Consider the following 19,272-nt stretch of genomic DNA (forward strand, 5'->3'; position numbering starts at 1 on the left):
TAAAAACTGGAAAACAACAACAACAACTTTTGACCTTTCACCTTTGTCGGATATCGCCCATATTCAAACTTGATCTGAGTCTTCAAGAGATGTACCACTGGTATGAATTTCACGATTCTACTTCAAAGCTGTGGAGAGTTATTGTGTGTACAGCATAAGTACAGCTTTGTATATTAAGTTCATTGACCTTTTGACCTTTGAACTTTGTCGACCATGACCCATATTCGAACTTGACCTGAGTCTTCAAGAAATGTACCACTGGTAAGAATTTGGTGATCCTAGCTCGAAGATATAGAAAGTTATTGGGTGTACAACATAATTGTTGACGCCGACACCGCCGGTGTAAAAAGTGACGCCTATGCCTGGCTCCTGCTACGCAGGCGAGACAAAAAGGACATGAAACCATTTTAACGGATATCAACCGATGCCAAAAAACGACATCCGTTCCTCAAGTGTGACAGCCGCATGACGGATTAAACAAAAGTACCATCCGTTACTTGTACATTTTCTGATCCGGCCATGTCTGGCAGCGGAATAAGCTTGTAAGTTTTCAATTCAAAATATTACAGTAATATTAAAAAAGATAAAATTACATCTGTTTAAATCATATAGATTGTAAATCTCATGCAACTAAGATTTGTACTAAGGACCCTCTGGTGAAATTAAAAAGCTCCTCCACTTGTGCTTCACAGCCCCCACCCCCAAAAAATATTACTCCAATTTTATTGAAACCAATAGGCCTACTATTTTGCTCAATTATTTGATAGCTAAGGCAATTACAATGGCCCAATTAAGCTAGGATCTACAAAGCTACTGAAAATAGCTACTGTGCTTCTCTCTCAAACCATTCACTGTTTGAAGAGGAAGTTTTTCTCCAGCAGTCAGTGAGAAAGGAGGGAGAATCACAGAACTAGAATCAATAGTCTCAACCCAAAGCTGTTTCCTGCCCTTTTGTCCTTTGACTGGTACCTTTACCTCCTTCCACTTAGAAGTCAAGGTTCCTGTGTACCACTCGATCTGTAGGGACTTGTCTTCATGTACACTGCGAATGCAGCCAACTTGAGGCCAGTGTGTCGAGTACTCTGGGAGATATGTTGCCACCATGTCTCTCTCCCTAACTTCTGTCCTCTGTTCCTTTACTTTGGGTCCTATGTGAACCTAACAAAAAGAAAAAGAAAGTAAAATAAATAAAATAAGAAAGTGAATTGAAAACGAATAGTGTAGTGCCACTACATACATTATCAGTGATTCAAGACAATTCCTTATGTACACTTTATTTACAACATATAAACATATTATTATAGTAATTCTTTCTGAAACCTAATAAATAATTTTCTTTTATAAAATCAGAAAATATTGTTGAAACTTCTACTATTTTTGTATTTTTTGATTTTCAATTAACCCTAAAAGGGCTGTACGTTCACCGGGATATGTTTAAGGATATTTTTTTTTTGTGCCGGGAGCTTTCATGACTTTATAGCATAGAGTCTTGCGCATCTTTTGATGCCAAATATAAAAAGTTTTGACCATCGGGTAACGTGCAAATTGACGATTTTCCCATTGTCTGTGTATTGTAGCAATTCAATGCAGAAATGCAGATGTGCGATACCTACGATTACGTAAATGCAGATAACTACAATTTTTTGAGGTGCTCACATTGATGTTTAAGAAAAAAAAACAAACAAGAAACAACAAAAACAACAAAAATTTGGGAAGACTTTTGCAACTAATGCACAAGCGTATAGCAATCACTAGTACCCAAAGCTAATCTTTACCTGACATGACCTGACCCCAAAATACTCGGCATGACTTGTAATTACTGTAATGACTGGAATTATGCAAGGGCTTACATGTATATATATTAGGGGCTAGATCTTGTGTGAAGACTATACAGAGTGTAAATTCTGTTAGGGAATAATGTTGCACTCAAGATGCAATTAAGCTGAGTGTGTTAGTCATGCAGCATTGTAGATGATTTACATTTTTTTTTTTTAGAAAGCAACTCAAGTTGTAAATAACGATTAAAATACATTTAATACTAAATATGGTTCACAATATCTTTGTCTTAATTAAGGGACATATTAATGAAACATGTACCTGTCTGAATGTTTCATCCTCTGTGTTGCAAGCATGCTCCTCAAGCTGTGGTCTGTCAGTTGGTTGTTTGGCCATTATCAGTAGATCGCATATAGGCCATCTCACTGTTGAATCTTCTGTTAAAACACACAAAGGAAATGTATTATAGCCCTGATGTAAGAAACAGTGTGCTAAAATATCAAAGTTTATGATCAGCCAGCTAGATAGGTTGTTATTACCTTCATCCAGTTATATAAACATATAGTGGCAAATTCTTGGAATAATAATCGTTTTATCTAATGATACTATGACCTAATCTCTTGAAAGGTCATATATATATTTTTTTAAAACCCTATATAGCCCGGGCTATGCAGTGTCAAAGGGGGGGGGGGGGTGCTTTAGCCCCCCCCCCCCCCCCCCGAGATCTCGCCCCTCAACTGCCTGATCGTGATGAAATCGTCACCTGCAACATAATCTCCAAAATCGTATATTAATCTCTCTGAAAAATATTTTGTTTAATCGATTATGCTAATTATGCTAATTTAAGCATGAAATTAGACCTTTTTTGCTCTAAATCACTCAAAACAGCTCGAAATGTGCTGTTCTTTTGATCTAGACACTCTATGTATTATTCTTAACAAGCGTACTTTAAAAAAAAATCCAGTATCAAAATTAAGTTATGTATTTCATTGTTTTTTTAATTTCTCTGTTTTTCGACCTTTTCATTTTTATTGTTTTTTCAATGAAATTTGTTGGCAACACTTATGCGATCATAACTAGCATAAACGAAATAGATTTCAATCTGTGAAAGCAGATATAATAATACATTTAAAAATATTAGCTAATACACAATTTGTATTGAAATTCTACAAGAAACCACGTTTTTGAGCTATTTTGGGTCCGATGTGCAAGTACATGTACAAAATTATGTGTAGCATAGGAACTGCATGCCCGGGCGTTGTTGCGCGAGATGTGAAGGAAAAAAGTCATGAAATTTCAGCGCAGAATGTCTTCGCTTTAAATAGTTATTGTAAAAAATGTTTTAAGGGGGGGCCAAATTAGTCCCCCTTCCCCCCCCCCCCCACCCCCCACCCCCCCCCCCCTCATCCAGGCTATAGGGTTAAATCTCGAAAAATAGCAATACCATAATATCTATCTCTAAAAAAAAAAATTTTTAAAGAATGAGTGGAGAAAAACTCAAAAATATCCTCTCAGGTTTATCTATGCTGCTGACTCAGCTGCTCCCTTGTGAGAGGCAATCAAATATCATAAATTGGCGCGTAATTTGCTGGCTCTCTGTAAAACAGCCATTCCTCTTTTTTCTATAGACCACCATCCATTTGATTTGTAGTCAATGGTTATATGCATTAGATAAACCAATATTTTTGTGTCCCACTAGCCTAGTTCGCTATTAAGATTTTTTTGTGAATTGTGCCATGAAGGGGTGTAACAGTCAAGACTTCAATACAAATTGTCAAAGTTTTGGGCCATAAAGCTTGAAGATGCTACATTGTATTTTTCAATGTTTCATAGGTGATGGAAAAAAATACCATAACACCATCAATTTTGGAAGTTTAAAAAATGACAGAAATGATACCTTCATTCTCCTCCTCTTCCAAGGTGAGTAGCTCATAGAGGGACCTCCATGCCTCAATGTCTACTTCTTCCAAGTATGGCTGGAGCTTGTCTGGTAGATGTATGATATTGATGTCCGCAAATGACTTCTCTACCAATGTTGGTTGTCCGTCTGGATGTGATGACAGGATGTGGTTGATGCCAGTGGTGTCTCTCCAATGTGGTGTAGTTGACCAGTCTTTTGTTTGTAGGGTGGCTTTTCCTTGGTGCAGTGCGAATTTGAATATGTGTGGTTTACTGTGATAGCACATGCTGTGTTGATGGGGAAGAAGCCATTTGCGAACATCAAAGAGGTGTAAGATGCGCTCCGCTGTTGTAGGGCAGTGAGCTTTGTGGAAAGCGGCGGGAATAGCTTGCAGAAGTTTTGGAAAAGATGGGGTGCTCCTTTTCTTCAAGTGAGTTGCAATCCTTGAAAAGAACTGGTCGATGTCCTCATGTGTGTGACCGACCATCAAGAAGCCAACTTTGATCTAAATGCAAACAATAAACGTTATAAGGTGAACAACAGTATGGAATAAATTGAATTTTAGGGACATTCCTCAATGATACAACCCAATAAGCATGAGGGATAATTTATTCAATTGAAATTTTTCTTCATTTATCAGAACATTTATCTAACAAAAAACATATTTATCAAAGCTTGTTTTTGTTTACGCTTTACAAATCATATGTACACTGATGACAAAGATGACAACTTTATATTGCCCATGGTTTCTAATGTGCACTACCTCTTTCCCGTTCATAGGGTTCAATCTTTCCGAGAATAATAGGCTACGACCAACAACAAAAAACCCAAAACACTATTTACCATTGGTATACATGTATCTGTGTAAAGTAAATAATTCTAAGTCACAATATCTTTTTTTAACCCTATGATGCCTACACATATCAGACATTTTGGGCAGTAAATGTATTTGATAGATTAAAACAGAGGATCAACTGAAGATATGCAACAATACAATAGCGCAAAATCCCCCATCATAAAAAGTGAGTCAGAAATAATGATTCACCTTGGAAATTTGCCATGGTGAAAATAATTTGTAATCATGAATATTTTCTCTTTTTTTTCACACTCTTTCTGCATCGTTGTTCTCTCCTGCTCACACTACAACTTCGAGAGAGTGGGTTTGACCCACTTTCAAACACTGTTTCATGAATAGATGCCCAACAGCAATGGTACTGCATGCAGCGGGAAAGTGTACTCTACCAGTACATGTCAAACATTTTTATATTTACATATCCCTTCACAAAATATCATGTACTTTTAAACCCAAGGTTTTGGTGCAATTGGGTTTTTACCAAGTTACTTTAATTTACTGTCAACTGTGAATAGTTTTCTGACAAAAGTGAATATTTATAATGTTTATTCTCAAACAATGGGCAATTTCCGAGGTATATCATTATTTCTGACTCGTCCTTTACATGATTCTGAAAAGAACCTCCAAGACAAAGGCATTCTCTTATCCATCCAATACAAGTTCAAATAAACAAAATTTCCTTTTCATTTTGCGATTAAATAAAGCATCATTACAGACTGAATACTTATATTGACAATTAATTACTAAAAAGAACATGTATTAAACATTACCTTCTTGAAGATATTGAGTTCAAGGAGCAGGGACAGAAAAGAAAAGAGATGTCGATTCTTATTCTCCCTAGAAGTGTTGTCCAGCTGTAGGTAGAGGACTGGTGGAAGAGAGTCGGCATAACGGACCAGGATGTTGAGCAGGATATTAATGGTTAGGTTGCTGTCATGTGGGTACTCGTTAAAATCGATGTAGGCGTGTTGACCTCTTCCATGAACAAGTGCACCGGTGATGTGAGTGTGCAGTTGATCATTGTAGCTCAGAGCTTTAGGTGTTGGATGGAGTTGCGGTATTGATGTGCAGTGCTGATCCATCCCATCGATGATTACACTCATGTATTTCTCTGGCTGTGACTTCGCTTTGCGGATGTGTTTGTAATATTTTTGTCTCTCACTGCTGCTGAAAAGAAGGTAAAGAGCAATGAGGAGTCATGCTATGCTTAGAAGTTTTGATCACAAAACCAATACTAATGCCTTAAATACACGAGTAAATTGTAATTTGAATGTGTTATCTGAGACTTGGCTAGGTTTACGTCTATATCAATGATACTTAATTGTGACCAATATACTTTTTTAAAGTAATGAACTTGTGCCTACATTTCTTCTCCTGTTTTCCCTACTATTGTATTTTTCTTCTACTATAGGCTTTTCACGTCAAATATCCACTGATTAGAACCAAACATCCGTATAGGCAGTTCAAATGCCCATATTTTATTGTGGTCACCTATTCAAATATATTAACATTGTTGTTGTTTTTTTCCATTAAGAATTTCATTACTCTCTTATTGCTAATATTTGTTGTCCAATTTTTTAATTTGTTCTGTTATTTTTCTCCAATTTTGCCGCTTCTATTTAAAGCAACTTATCTTGGAGCCTGAGTATTCCTCTAAGCTTTCTCGGTTTTTGTCTCCTTCAAAATCTTTGTTGAAATATTCACTTCTATGAGGAAAGCATATAATGACATAGCTCTAGTTGTATATTGTAGCTACATGTAAAATACATCCATGGTTGTCATTTGTTGCACTTAAAATACTGGATCACAGATCACCTCATTCTAAATGCTTAAAAGAAAAAAAAGTACATCAAAATCAATTACAACATTAACTTCAAGCTTTAATCAAAGTTTGCTGTACCTTTGTTTCTCTACATGTTTTTGATGTTGTGCAATCAATTGTCTTCGAACATCTTTGTCGTTTGTCTTGCCAAGCTTCATTTTCAGCTCTGTGCACACATCGCACTTAGAGAAGCGGTTCACCTATAAAGAAAAAAAGAAAAATATCAAAGAGAAGGATTGTTAATTACAAAATTAATGTTATGGATGTGTTTTCTTGATGCATATAAATGTAGATGTTATAAGACTAATATAATAATATATTGACACAAAGATACAAGAGGCCTCAGGAATTTAACAGATTTCGTCTGGCTAAGAATCATAAATTCATCTATGTCTAACCCTAACTGTACCGGGGGTATAATTTGCATAAATTAGCATTATTGATAAAATAAGCAAATTTCCGCGAAACTAATGGCAAAATCTCTGCATAATTTTGTGGCGATTGGCCCATTTGGAGTGCATTAAAACTGCAATATGTTTTGTACACAAACTGACCTGAAATCATGATGGGTCATATGACACTATAAAAGAATTGTCTGTTTTTGCAAAAACTTACGGTAGTGTAGTGTCAAAATAAAAAGTAATGAAGTGGCATTGCTGAAAACATGGCGGTTTTGATTATGGTATGCAACAACCTATGTTTAGAGCTTTTGAGCGTCCCGCCCCACTCACTCCCATCCAGTACAGTTTAGGGTCAATGGAATTTACAATACCTTGGGGATTGTGATGTGCTGCTCTTCCTTTCTCCAAATCCTTTTGAAGTGAGTCTCAGAACAAACCTCAGCATTATCTTGTCGTATTCTTCTATACACCTCTCGCTTTGTGAACCCATGTGGAAGGTTTACAGACTCTCTGTCAGGCATTCGGTCTCCATAGGAACGAGCAAATGCATTAAGTTCTGTCTTCGCGTTTAGGGTTTTGTTAATCTTGTGTCCTTTCCTCAAGCAGTTAGCAGGCAATGGGTATAGCAGTCCATCTATTCACAACAAATTAAATGCATGCATGGAAATAACTAGAAATATCGAAAATGGCTGATCACCACAAAACTCGGCATGCGCCTCAGATATTGCGCAAAGGAAGAGACCTTACCTATATTTTTGGCTGAAAATTGCTTATTTTGTCATTTATGCAAATTCTATTCATGAATATGTTTTTTATTATGAATTACATAAATAAATAATAATAATACCAGTCTCTTATAAAGCGCTTTACGAGTTAAGACCAAAGCGCTCACAGCATATTATTGCCCCAGTCATTGGATTCAATTACAAAAAAAAAACAGCATTTACAGTGCACAATCTCCTCTCCCTGGGGAGCATTCCAGCTGGTCACCTATTAGGCGCACACAATGCCAATTCAACTGCATTGCGTTCGCATCCTACAGGGTACCCATTTTAACACCTGGGTAAGGTGAAGCAATGTAGACAAAGTGCCTTGCTCAAGGAACATAAATGCTGTGCTGCTTTTACAGAGTTTATTTTTTGGCAAAAAGTTTCTTAAAAGCCTATTTGACATTATCATATAATTGAATTGTCCATATACTTGTTTTATAATAATAATAATATAATAACGGCCATTTGTACTGCGCCATGTCTGTCAGATTTGACACTGGGCGCCCCATTATGAATTTCTAATGTATTTTACTGTTTTTCAATTCTTATGTATTTTATTGTTTTAGGACTTCTTATACTTAAGATCATTATCTGGATCAATTTACAGTTTGAGTAAATGATAAATCTAGTCTAAAGAATGAAACATTACTGATTCATAGACCCAAACAAGAAACTTCACTTTGCCATTTGTTTGGTAGACAAGATGACAAAAATTTCAATTTTCGGCTTGACCTTTGGTCACAAAAGGTCAGGTAACTCTCTAGCATTCGCATCCTACTGATTTCCAAAAACAGCAAATAGCGGTTACAGCACAATCCCCGAAAATGCAGGGGTGGGCTGATGCCCCCCACCCCCCAGTACAGTAAGTGTTAAAGCTACATAAGAGTAATGAAAGATAATGCAGCTGTCGTACACGAAAACCCCTCACAAAAAGTTCTGCAATTCAAGTTTGAGAAAGGGTATCTCTCGTTGTATTAAATGATTAAATGATACTTCAGTTTGGCACCATTGGAAAGCCTGTTCATTCCCCTAGACAATGATGCCCAATTTTTATAATGTAATCATGGAATATGCAGGACACCTGAATATCTGACCAAGTAGAAAGTCAAATCTTGCAAAATGCATTTTTGTCAACAGTGAATTCTTCATTTGTTTAGAGATAAGATTGTGTTTAATTGATATCAATTCTGATTGAATGCCAATGCAGTATTCTCATATTCTTCTGAAGATGAACTTATTTCAAATGATTTTGAGATATCAAAACAAGAAATTTTACCTATAATTTTGTGAGAGGTTTATATCATACAAATGAGCCAGGAAAAAAGAGTTTTAGCCAAACCAATAAGAATGACCAACAGTCACTCTGTATTTCAAGTTTAACTACCTGCAAGCTTTCTATAAACAAAAAAGGACAATAATACGTTGGATGAATATGGGAGATTCTTTTAGGGTTTATGTACATTTTTTGCCCAGTACATTATGTACAAAGGCCATGAATTTTCAAAGAAACTGTTTTGAAATATGAACCTCACCTCTGAACTGCTTCTGCCAGTAGTAGAATCTTGACCTCACAATTCCAACGACTTGATGCCAGGCTGTGGCACACACCTGCTCCAAACCGATGTTGTAGGAGAATTGGAGACTTTCATTTTCAGACCGAGAAGAGTGGGTTCTGAAGTACTCCATCAGCCATGTCCTCTGATCACCCAGCGACTTTTCCTTAAAAGCGATCCGAGCTGCAGCTGCATCTGCTCGTGTGACTCTTGCCAGACAATCTGTTGAACAACATCTTCCTGCAAGGACAGTTATAAATGTCTGATGACCAGTTCTAACTGCAAAAGGGGAAGTAAAAAACAAAGCAGTTACGTCTCCATTGTTGTAAACAGGCATGAAAGCCTACAAGAATAACCAAATCTTTGTGCGGCATAGCCAGCTTATGTACATGTATGAATGGAATGAAGTAAAATTCTCAAAATTTATTCAAGTTGCAACTTCTGAAGGACTTTACTTGCTTTGAAGTACAATATAATTTGGATCGCCATGCAAAATTGAAATATCCCGTTGTCAAATCCACTTGTTACCATTTACCTACAGAAGTCTTTGGCGATTGCCATGGTAACATTTTCTAAATAATATCATACATGTACTTACATGGTTCATTAAAAAACTGCCGTCTACTATAATAAAGGGCCGTTCTCATAAGAGCAGGTAAACCTCCTCAACATTTGCCCCCGCGGTAAATGAGAAAACGATGCAGTAATAAACCTATCAGACTGTTCACATACGAAGAAGCATCTCCTCCAATCAAAACCTAAGCAATTTTTATTTTGGTTCCTGGAGGCAAAAATATTTGACCAATCACATGCCAGGAAAATGGGATGTTGCATTGTTGCGATGCGTATTGCTCATCTTGATTGCCCGGTTTACACGCCATTTTGGGGGGGTCAATGTGCAAACTTATTTACCGCAGGGGCAAATGTTGGAAAGACCCTTAAGAATTACTTTGTTATATCAGATTGTTTGAGTAAGTACCTCTTTTTTTCTGCTCTTGATCACTGCATGATGATTCCAGTTGAAATGTCACATGTCTTCTCTTTTTTCCTGTGCAATGATATAAAAAATGAAGAATGACTTAACTATATCTTGTATAATCATTATCATTATGTTGCAGTATAAATGGATACAAAAATCTTAATTGACTCAACTTAGCTTTTTGCTAAGGGGGGGGGGGGGGGGGGGGGTTGCAGGCGCAGGATTTTGGTAGACCCCGATTAACAAAAAAAATTCAAACCAACACACATAAAAACATGCTTTGTCCAATGGGGGGTAGGGGGGGGGGGGTAGGGGGTACGGACGGACAACCCGAAAACATGAGGCAGAGGTGGAGGCATAACAAGTCTTATCTAAAATGTTTGTGGTGAGAAAAAGTGAGCCAAAAATATGAACCGTTTTGGCCAAGATTAACATCAATTTTTGCTAAAATGTGAAGTTTTTTCAAAGAAATTTAGCCTCATTTAGCCCTAATGACATGCCAGTTGGATGAAAGAACAGGGTAAGCTCATTTTTTTAATACCAGATTGGTAACACAAATATTTTTGAAGATATAATATAGATATATTGACTGCTTTGAGATGTGTGTACTAGCTTTTTTTAGGCTAGCAAAAATATCATCAAATATTGACTACTAGCTAAAAAACAACTGGTCAATACTGATCAAATTACAGTCTTTCTACATCATGCCTTGGTTATTATGCTGATTACTCAACAAATACTCTTTTTCTAACAGAATCATTTAAATTGTTCAATGTCTAGCACATACATGTATGGTATTGACACCCATCCCAGGTCATTTCCTGCCCTCAAATAAAATAAAAGGCCCAGTCACAATATGGATAACAATTGACTTGAAATAAGCTCATGGTTCAAAATTTGGTTCATATCCACTTGGTCTACTACCAGTTGGTCTAATTCCCACATCATCTAACACTAACATGGCTAAACCCATTTGGTCTACTATCACTTTGGTCTAATTGCCGTTTGGTCCAATCATCACTTGGACTAATTCCCACTAAGGCTGATTGTCATTTTGTCTAATTATCAAATGGTCTAACTACCATTTTGTCTATAATACTTTTCCCCATTTTGCCAAAAGATCATCTGGTCTATTACCAGTTCATCTAATCAGATAGACTAAGTGGTGTTAGACCAAGAGGGTATTAGACGAAATGGGATAGCCTAACTGGGAATTAGAAGAAATAGGAAATGGATTAAGTGGCAATTAGACCAAATGGTTATTAGACCAACTGGTTATAGACAAAATGGGATATTAGACAATGTGGGATGAGACCAAACGGGCATTAGACAAAGTGAGAGTAGACCAAGTGTCAATTCACCCAAAATTTCATACAGCTTTATTGAACACCAATTACTCATAAGTGATGTTACACTAACCCCTTTTCCTTGGAATATGGCAAGCATCCTCATCTGCATCACTCTCAAGTTCAGTGATAAAGATACCAGGAGTCCAGGGACCTGTAGGAATTCAAATGAAAAGATGTACATGTACATGTATACCACATACGCTTAACATAATACAATGTAGGTAAGGGCATAATACTTGTCTTTTACAGATACATTAAGCCCTGCCATGCTAATTGCTAACCATGCATGGTGTTATTTTTTTCAAAGACAGCAGACAGTCAGCTGTACTTGTGCTGTCCAATACGGATATATAGCAAATGAAGGGGAAAAAAGAATAGACCAGGCAAGCTATGTGACATGCTCACAGGAAACTTTAATGTTAATGTGAATGGAAAGTTGCAATATTTATTATTGACATGCAAATACATGTACGTGTATGATATCTTGTCAGATTTCACCTTTTTTTTTGTAGTTCAAATTGTCTTGGTGTTGTAAAAACATACACATTCCTGAATTAGATAGAATTGAATACTTTTTTAATTATCTTTTTTGTGTAGCAAATAAGAATTTTAGTGAAAATTGTAAGTACAAAATTTTAATCATAGTGTAAACTGTAAAAAATTAGTGGGCCACCTATTCTACACTGACAACAGTAAGGCAGATATATATATATATATATGTACAATCAGATGCAATAGGAAAATGGTATTCACTTTCATGACCCAATTAAGGCATTGACCAGCACACTTAATCTTGTCTATTGTACTATGTATACTACATGTATGAGCTGAATAGCTACTCATCATAGGGGACATTGCTTTTGTTTTCATTGTTTGGCACTCTTCTTTAGTTTACGGAAAAGTCATTTAAAGGAAGCTTAAATACCAGAACGCAGAATATAAACATGCACACGCAAAGCAAAAGCTCAAATTCTGTCAATGCATTACAAAATGAAGACAAATCTATAGAACTGTTTTATTCAAATTTGGGGTTTTACTTCAATATAAACGCAGGAATAAAGTCTTCTGCTCTTCAATGATACTTTAAGTCATGTTTAAGTTTTTGAGTTTTTCTTCATTCTTTAAAGTTTGTTCTGCTTTTCCCCAAAACATTGTATGGAATTTTCCCAGAACATACCTGTCTCACAATGTAGATCCTCATCAGCTTCACTCTCAAGCTCTGTCTGGAGACCTAAGTACATTCATAAATATGATATTGCTTAAATGGTTTACATTGTTTGGCACTCTTCTTTTATTTTATATGGAAAGGTCAATGAAAGGATTTAGCTATTCCTAGAAATGAGGGATACATTGTACATGTAGACAACATGACAGACTGTGTAAAAGCTCAATTTCTGTCCATGTTGCACAACATCAAAACAAATCTGTTTACAATTTTGGGAAAAAACAAGCTCTGAAAAAACTAGGAATTGTAATCGTCCAAAACATTACAGCATACATGTATTATGTAACACCACTATGATAATAAATAATAGTATTGTTGTTAATATTATAAATTCAATTCAATTCAATATGCTGTGAATTTAAAATACACTGAACAATAGCTATGAAAGCTGAAGATATTTACACAATTATCACAATGATCTTTGAAAATTCACAGTACATGTAGGCCTACTACTACTGGGTGTTTCCATAACCCGACACCCTAATCCTAAACCTAATCCTAACCCTAGGGTTTAGGGTTAGGGTGTCAGGTTATGGAAAGACCCACTACTACTAGTTCTCATCTATGTCCATTTTGCAAACTTTCGCTGTGCTACATTTGTTTCTGCATTCACTTACAGCACATTATTTAAGAATTCTTTCCCATAATTTACTTACCTGTCATCTGTGTGTTTGGAAGAGCATCATCAGGCTCAGCTGCACTCTCCAACTCTGTCAGTGGATCCAAAACAGCCATGTTTCTTCAGCATGAAGCACTAGATCTTGAACAGCTAGAATACATAAAATAAACCCCAAAGAACTTTATCCGATACTCTATGGGTTACTGGTTAAGGAGTTAGAAGAACTTAACGGGTCTACCCTCGACGCGCGGCACCCAACTCGACTTGGGTGCTAAGTGCGTTTATTCATGTGCGCGCACTCAGTTCCTGCGTATGTACATGTAACTCTATGTTAGCAACCCAATGCACATGCACGTGGTAGACGCAGGCCCAGGTGTTTGGTATATATCTATGGGCAAATGTAAACTGTTTAGTTCTTCTAATTCTTTAACAAGTAACCCATAGAGTGTCCTTAAACTTAAAGATAAACTTTAGTACTGGTAATGCGCTTGCATTGTGAAAGTAGAGGTGTGAAAGGATCAGAAACAGTTGATCATGTAGCATGTAAGTATTGGTGTGCACTGCAAGGTTCTGGAGTCATCAAAATCATAATAAATTTGACCGAGTCTTGGTAAAGTAACAAACACTCACATAGAAAGCTATATATGGGACAACACACATGGTGTCGGGGATGGTACTACCTTGGTTTCCTTGTCTTTCTATGCTCATTACTCAGCCAGTATACATTTTCTTCCAAAATTGTTTGGCACATGTCATTTATTTGTAATCTTGAACATTCAGTGTAAGTTTCGTTTGATTCTGTGAGAATTAATTTTTTTTTTTTACCAGTACTGGAGTTTATCTTTAAATGTATGATCAGAGGGAATAAATCAAAGTTTTACATTTAAACATGAATTAAAAACTCAATTTTTAATAAAAAACATATAAGGCACTACCTGCATAGATCTAGACTAGTCTAGGCTAGACCGAAATATCAGTGTTTATGTTGGCATTGGATGCCCTGAGATTGGATTTTCTTTAAAGTCACAAGAGTTATCTGGTGGGGGGTGGGGGGGTCGGTGCATTTTGGCAATTTCCTTTTATATGGTGTAGTAGTTCAAGTACTGTTGTTGTTTATCATCCATTGTTAGACCCCTTTGCAACTGACTTATCCTGACACTTTTTGTGTCTTTGCACGGTTTGGTGAGCATAATTTTAGGGGACAAATTGCAATGTTCAAGCCTCCTAAATTGGAAAAAAATTACAAAATCCCTTCAGTTTATTGAAAAAATTCACATCAGATCTTGTTACCAAAATGTATCATCAATTGTTCTGTAAACACAAGAGGTAAGTGTCAGTGTCTTTTTGATAAAAAGTTACGCCATTTAGATTAAGGGGGGACATACATATGATGTGTATAGGTCAAGATCTATATACATCTAGCCTACTTGATGTAGTATTATAACTAGATCAACATGTATGTCTAATTTAGTCTTATTACTCTGAAGTATTCTTCTACTAAAAGTTTAAGATTTATAGATCTATTCCACTCATCCACTGTATAAGGTTATAACCTAGACATGTATCTGAAGATACTTCGTCTAGTTATAACCTTGTACTCTTTTACTAATATGGGTATGGTAAGGCGTAAAGTTATAGATCTAACCACTCATCCACTATATGAGGTTATAACCTAGACATGTATCTGAAGACAGATACCTCGGTCTAGTTATAACCTTGTACTCTTTTGCCAATATGGGTATGGTAAGGCAGGCCTGTAAATGGGATTTTTCAGGGGGGGGGGGGTGCGTAAGTTGATAAAACGGACCTTTGATACAAAATAACTGTTTGCAGAGGCAGATCCAACATTAACCATTTTTTCTTCAGAGTGACCTGAAAGCAAGGCATTTTAAGTGCCTCCTTTTAATCCTCATGAACAGGGAATGTATCTCCTTAAACAAATAATGCGAGTGCAAATCGTGAGTGGAAATTTTCATAAAGTGACCTGAAGTCAAGTAGGCTAATCATTGCACTTTTTGAGTTTAAATTTTCCATGAACATACATGTATAATACCCCTCCCTTCTCTTAATCAATCATGCGAGCGCAAAACACGAGGTCATTTTTTTATATTTAAAGCAACCTGAACACAGGGAATTTTAGGCTCATGCACTCCTCTAAATCCTGATGAGCAGGATATGTATTTCCTATAAAAAGGGGGCCAAAAGCCAAAACGCAAAGGCATACTGTGTGCAAAAAGAAGCATTTTCACATTTCATATGATCCCTGAATCACCTCTTTAAATATTTCCATACATGTAAAGGTGTAAACCAAATATTACGCTAGCATTCAAAGCCATTTTGGTATGCCCTGGGCGGCACCATGATGATTCCATTCCCCCCAATTTTTGACGTACATGTATTTATGGACAAACCCTTACTGGTCTTTCACAATCATAAACGAACTGTTTGTGTAGTATATTAATTTAAAAGAAATGTGCAGTGTTAGAAACCTCTTGCATTGCATTTATATATTTAATATGTAAAATCCCTTTCAAAATAAAATTCTAGCAACGGTTCATCCCGAAAACTGCATGAAAATCATGACATTAACTGTTTAATCAGAACGAGGATGTTAGCAAGCTTTGTAGATCTTAATTTATCCACATACATGTAATTGTTGAAGAACTTTTTTTTCACAGTACTCCCGTTGTGTTAGATCAGCTGTACGATCTGCATAATGAATGAAAAAGAAGTCTAGTCATTCATATGCTGGTATGCAGCCAATCTTACACAATGGGAGTTACAAGCTTCCTAACAATATAACTGTTATTCTATCGCAATGTTTAAACCTAAAATTTGAGTAAAACAAATAATGTTTCTATCATTATATTATTTTTATGTATTTGTATAGCGTATTTTATATCAAAATTGTATCTAGATCTAATTAATTTTAAAGGTAATATGGAATGTTATCAAAGTCCAAATATACGTCACAGACTTGCATGTAGGGGGTCTCACTACAGATCATAAACATGCCAGCACCCTTGATAGCAGACGACATCGCAAATGCCTATTTTTCAAAATATTTGCCAGTTTGATGTGGGGTACTCAGTGGGCGTTTTTTGGTGATCTATGTATCAAAGGAAAGCTTGTGGTAAAAATTATATATTATAATTGATGAAATTCTAGTTTTGGTTTCATTTAAACAAATAATGCGAGCGGAAATTTTTTCATATAGATCTAGTTACCTGAAAACAGGGCATTTTAAGCGCTTTTTATAATCCTCATTAACAGGATCCTGTTAATCCTCCCCTGATAAATGGTCCACATTAATTACAATAGGTTCTTTTAAAAAAAGTGGGCCTTTCAGATACTTTTTTTTTTTTGGGGGGGGGGGGTGCATGCCAATACTCTACAATGTAAACAGATCTAGATCTAGATGTAATATGTAGGTCTAGACCTAACTTTGTTAGATCTATAAAAAGTATAATTCTATTCTCATCTAGAAATTTAAACAAGTCAAAAAAGTGAAGAAAAAAAATCACAAATTTCGAAAGTCTAACACACAGTTAGCAGCAAGAAAGTGTTGCCATAAAAAATGCCTGAAAAAATATTTGTGGTTTATACAACATTCTTCAAGACTTCATAAACAACTGTATTATTAGTATGGTAGAGGTACCTTAATCCATGCAGTACATTAATCCACGCATCCCTCAATACGCGCGATGCGACGCGTTATATGCGCTCATTTTTTTTGGATAGACAATAAAACAACAAGCCTATCGCGATATCACAACAATTTTGAGGGAAAATCATTGGTTTCTTGTATTTTTATGATTTCATGAAATCATCAAGAATACACTTCATTGAGACAGAAAACGAAAATATACATTCATTTCCTGTATTAAAACTGTGGTGTGTGGATTAATGTACCGCTTGATTTTGTCAAAGAAAAATTGAAGCGGTCACGTAATCGACACGAGAGTTAACATTCACCAAATATTCCTGTCAAAGTTTTCTCTATAAATGATCCTCAGAATATTTAGTATTTAATGAGGAAAAAACGTTGATAAAAAATGTTAAATTATTTGACTTTTTAGCCTTTCAAAACAAAGTGCGTGGATTAAAAGTACCTCCATCATACAGTTGTAGATCTAAACTATGAGTAGACTAGATCTATGACCATCAAATTTTAAAAAGATCACTTTAACTTCGGCCAGGGCCTAACTGTTAGGCCTATACTTTGTATTGACATCGTGTTATGAGTGGCCTATACTTTGTATTGACATCGTGTTATGAGTGGCCTATACTTTGTATTGACATCGTGTATGAGTGGCCTAGCCCAGTCAACATATTTGTAAAGTGACATTGTATTCCTTCTTACTTAAAGGTACTATGTCCCATTTGCAGGCCAAAAAAATGAAAAAGTTAAATTCCAACTGTATTTGAAAGATAATACTAATTTAGAACTTCCCTAAACAAAGTGGGGCTTAAAAATGTCTTCAAGTGGGAAAATAACGACTAGATCTATTAGTTGTCAAATCGACTTTAGGGCTATAGGCCTAGAGCCCAAAAGTAATAGTCTTGATTTTCAGACAACTGTACCGAATGGTCATAGAGGTCTACGTTTTATGCTGCGCAAAGATTCAATCAGTTTAATCTTGGCCATCACAAGAAGTGGGTTATTGATGTAGGCCTAGATCTAGACAAATGCTCATGTACCCTTTACAACTCTTTTCATGTATTTTATGACCAAAGAAGAAAAAAAAGCCAGTCACTCACTCAGTAGTGTCTGACAGTGAAGTCTAGCAAGTAAACGGGTTTCCTTGCATAATTTGAATATGAGGACACTGCTAACATTTAAATTTCACAGATAGGACATAGGTCTAGGCCTACATGACATAGGCTAGACCCTATTCATAATTCCTGCAAAGTTCTACAGAATTTGAGGTTGGCTGCAAAAGGGACATAGATCTAGAACCTTTAAGTTCTAGATCTACTAGATCTAGTTTTACTAATACTAGACATAAAGTTAGATCTAGATCTAGATCCAACATAAAATAGACTTCCAAATTGCCAGAGTCTATAGCTACTGTGGATTAGTACAGCAACGTTAGTCCAATAACTGTTTAACACCGTAACTTAGCTCCGTCTCGCCCAGTACACTACAGCGCACAACGTGTGAATCTAAGTAACAAAACACTGTGGTAGTACTAGTAGCTGTAACACTTTGTAAATTGTAACACATTAACTGTTATCTAATTAAGTTAACGTTACTGTAAAACTTGAAAGAAAAAGCATTGTAAAATTACCTCTCGCTTTCCAACGCAACGCCAGTACTCTGAAGGTACCGTAGATAATCACTCTTCTCCTCGGACAGCTGTCAACGTAGCTTTTTGGGTGCAACAAATTCAAGATTCAAGATTCGGCACGTGCTGTCGATGGGAAATCTATTGTTTACAAAACACCCAAACATGGGGATTATAGAAGTATAGTACACACGTAGGTAGACATGTCCGCCGCGCTCCGTGGGAATTTCTTAGAAACTAGCTCGACACATCGCCCGTGCGGGATTATTAACTTCTTAGAATTGTTGTTGTGTTGTTGTTTTAATTTATAGGCGTTTTTCATTCAGAAGTGAATATTTACGCCTCTTCTCTCAGGATTTTTATTCCTTAAAATTAGATTTACTTTTTTTGATATATAGATTTGGATAAATTGGATTTTTAAAAGCTAAACTTTTATTTAATGATGAAGAATTCAGTGGCTGGCGAGCAAAAGGCTTATCGGCTATATAGGACGCCCAAGGACCAACTCGGACACGGTACGTAGTGACAAGCTTCTCAACTCAGCCTAATGCTGAGCCTAGGCCCTCCGACGTCCACCAATATGTCTAGTCGTCTCCATCGTGTTTCTTCAAAATTTTGACCGAAAACCAAAAAAAAAAAAAACAGATCATGATACATGAAGATTTTAAACGTTAATATAGACAGTTCTCTCTTCTAATTTCTTTTTTTTCTTTTTTTTTTCTTCTTTCTCACTCTTC

At 36.1% G+C, this 19,272-nt stretch overlaps 1 protein-coding gene across 2 annotated transcripts; it reads right to left on the reverse strand.

The window, feature by feature from the left end:
- Positions 1–18,589, reverse strand: LOC115927290. 2 transcript variants are annotated; one of them, XM_030993022.1, is made up of 12 exons: positions 18,539–18,589; positions 13,285–13,397; positions 12,581–12,634; positions 11,474–11,554; positions 10,055–10,123; positions 9,055–9,315; positions 7,124–7,386; positions 6,430–6,551; positions 5,300–5,693; positions 3,674–4,181; positions 2,098–2,213; positions 1–1,158 (listed from the first exon to the last, which is right to left on the reverse strand). In XM_030993022.1, the coding sequence occupies exons 2-12, from the start codon at positions 13,361–13,363 to the stop codon at positions 811–813; spliced, it is 2,295 nt and encodes a 764-aa protein (XP_030848882.1). In that variant the 5' UTR covers positions 13,364–13,397; positions 18,539–18,589; the 3' UTR covers positions 1–810. The 2 variants fall into 2 exon arrangements, with proteins under 2 accessions (XP_030848882.1, XP_030848881.1); XM_030993021.1 differs by having other exon boundaries at positions 9,055–9,354.
- Between the last annotated feature and the right edge of the window lie 683 nt (positions 18,590–19,272).

The sequence above is a fragment of the Strongylocentrotus purpuratus genome, unplaced genomic scaffold, assembly GCF_000002235.5.
Source record: "Strongylocentrotus purpuratus isolate Spur 01 unplaced genomic scaffold, Spur_5.0 spur5_scaffold_20, whole genome shotgun sequence".
Classification (NCBI taxonomy): Eukaryota; Metazoa; Echinodermata; class Echinoidea; order Camarodonta; family Strongylocentrotidae; genus Strongylocentrotus; species Strongylocentrotus purpuratus.

What these genes read in the sequence shown, in the direction of transcription:
- LOC115927290 (XM_030993021.1), bottom strand. Translation starts at nt 13,363, where the DNA reads ATGGCTGTTTTGGATCCACTGACAGAGTTGGAGAGTGCAGCTGAGCCT. An exon ending in CCATATTCCAAGGAAAAGGG is followed by an intron (nt 10,124 to 11,473) that starts GTTAGTGTAACA and finishes ATCATTGCACAG; the next exon opens with GAAAAAAGAGAAGACATGTG. An exon ending in GGAAGAGGAGGAGAATGAAG is followed by an intron (nt 2,214 to 3,673) that starts GTATCATTTCTG and finishes GTGTTTTAACAG; the next exon opens with AAGATTCAACAGTGAGATGG.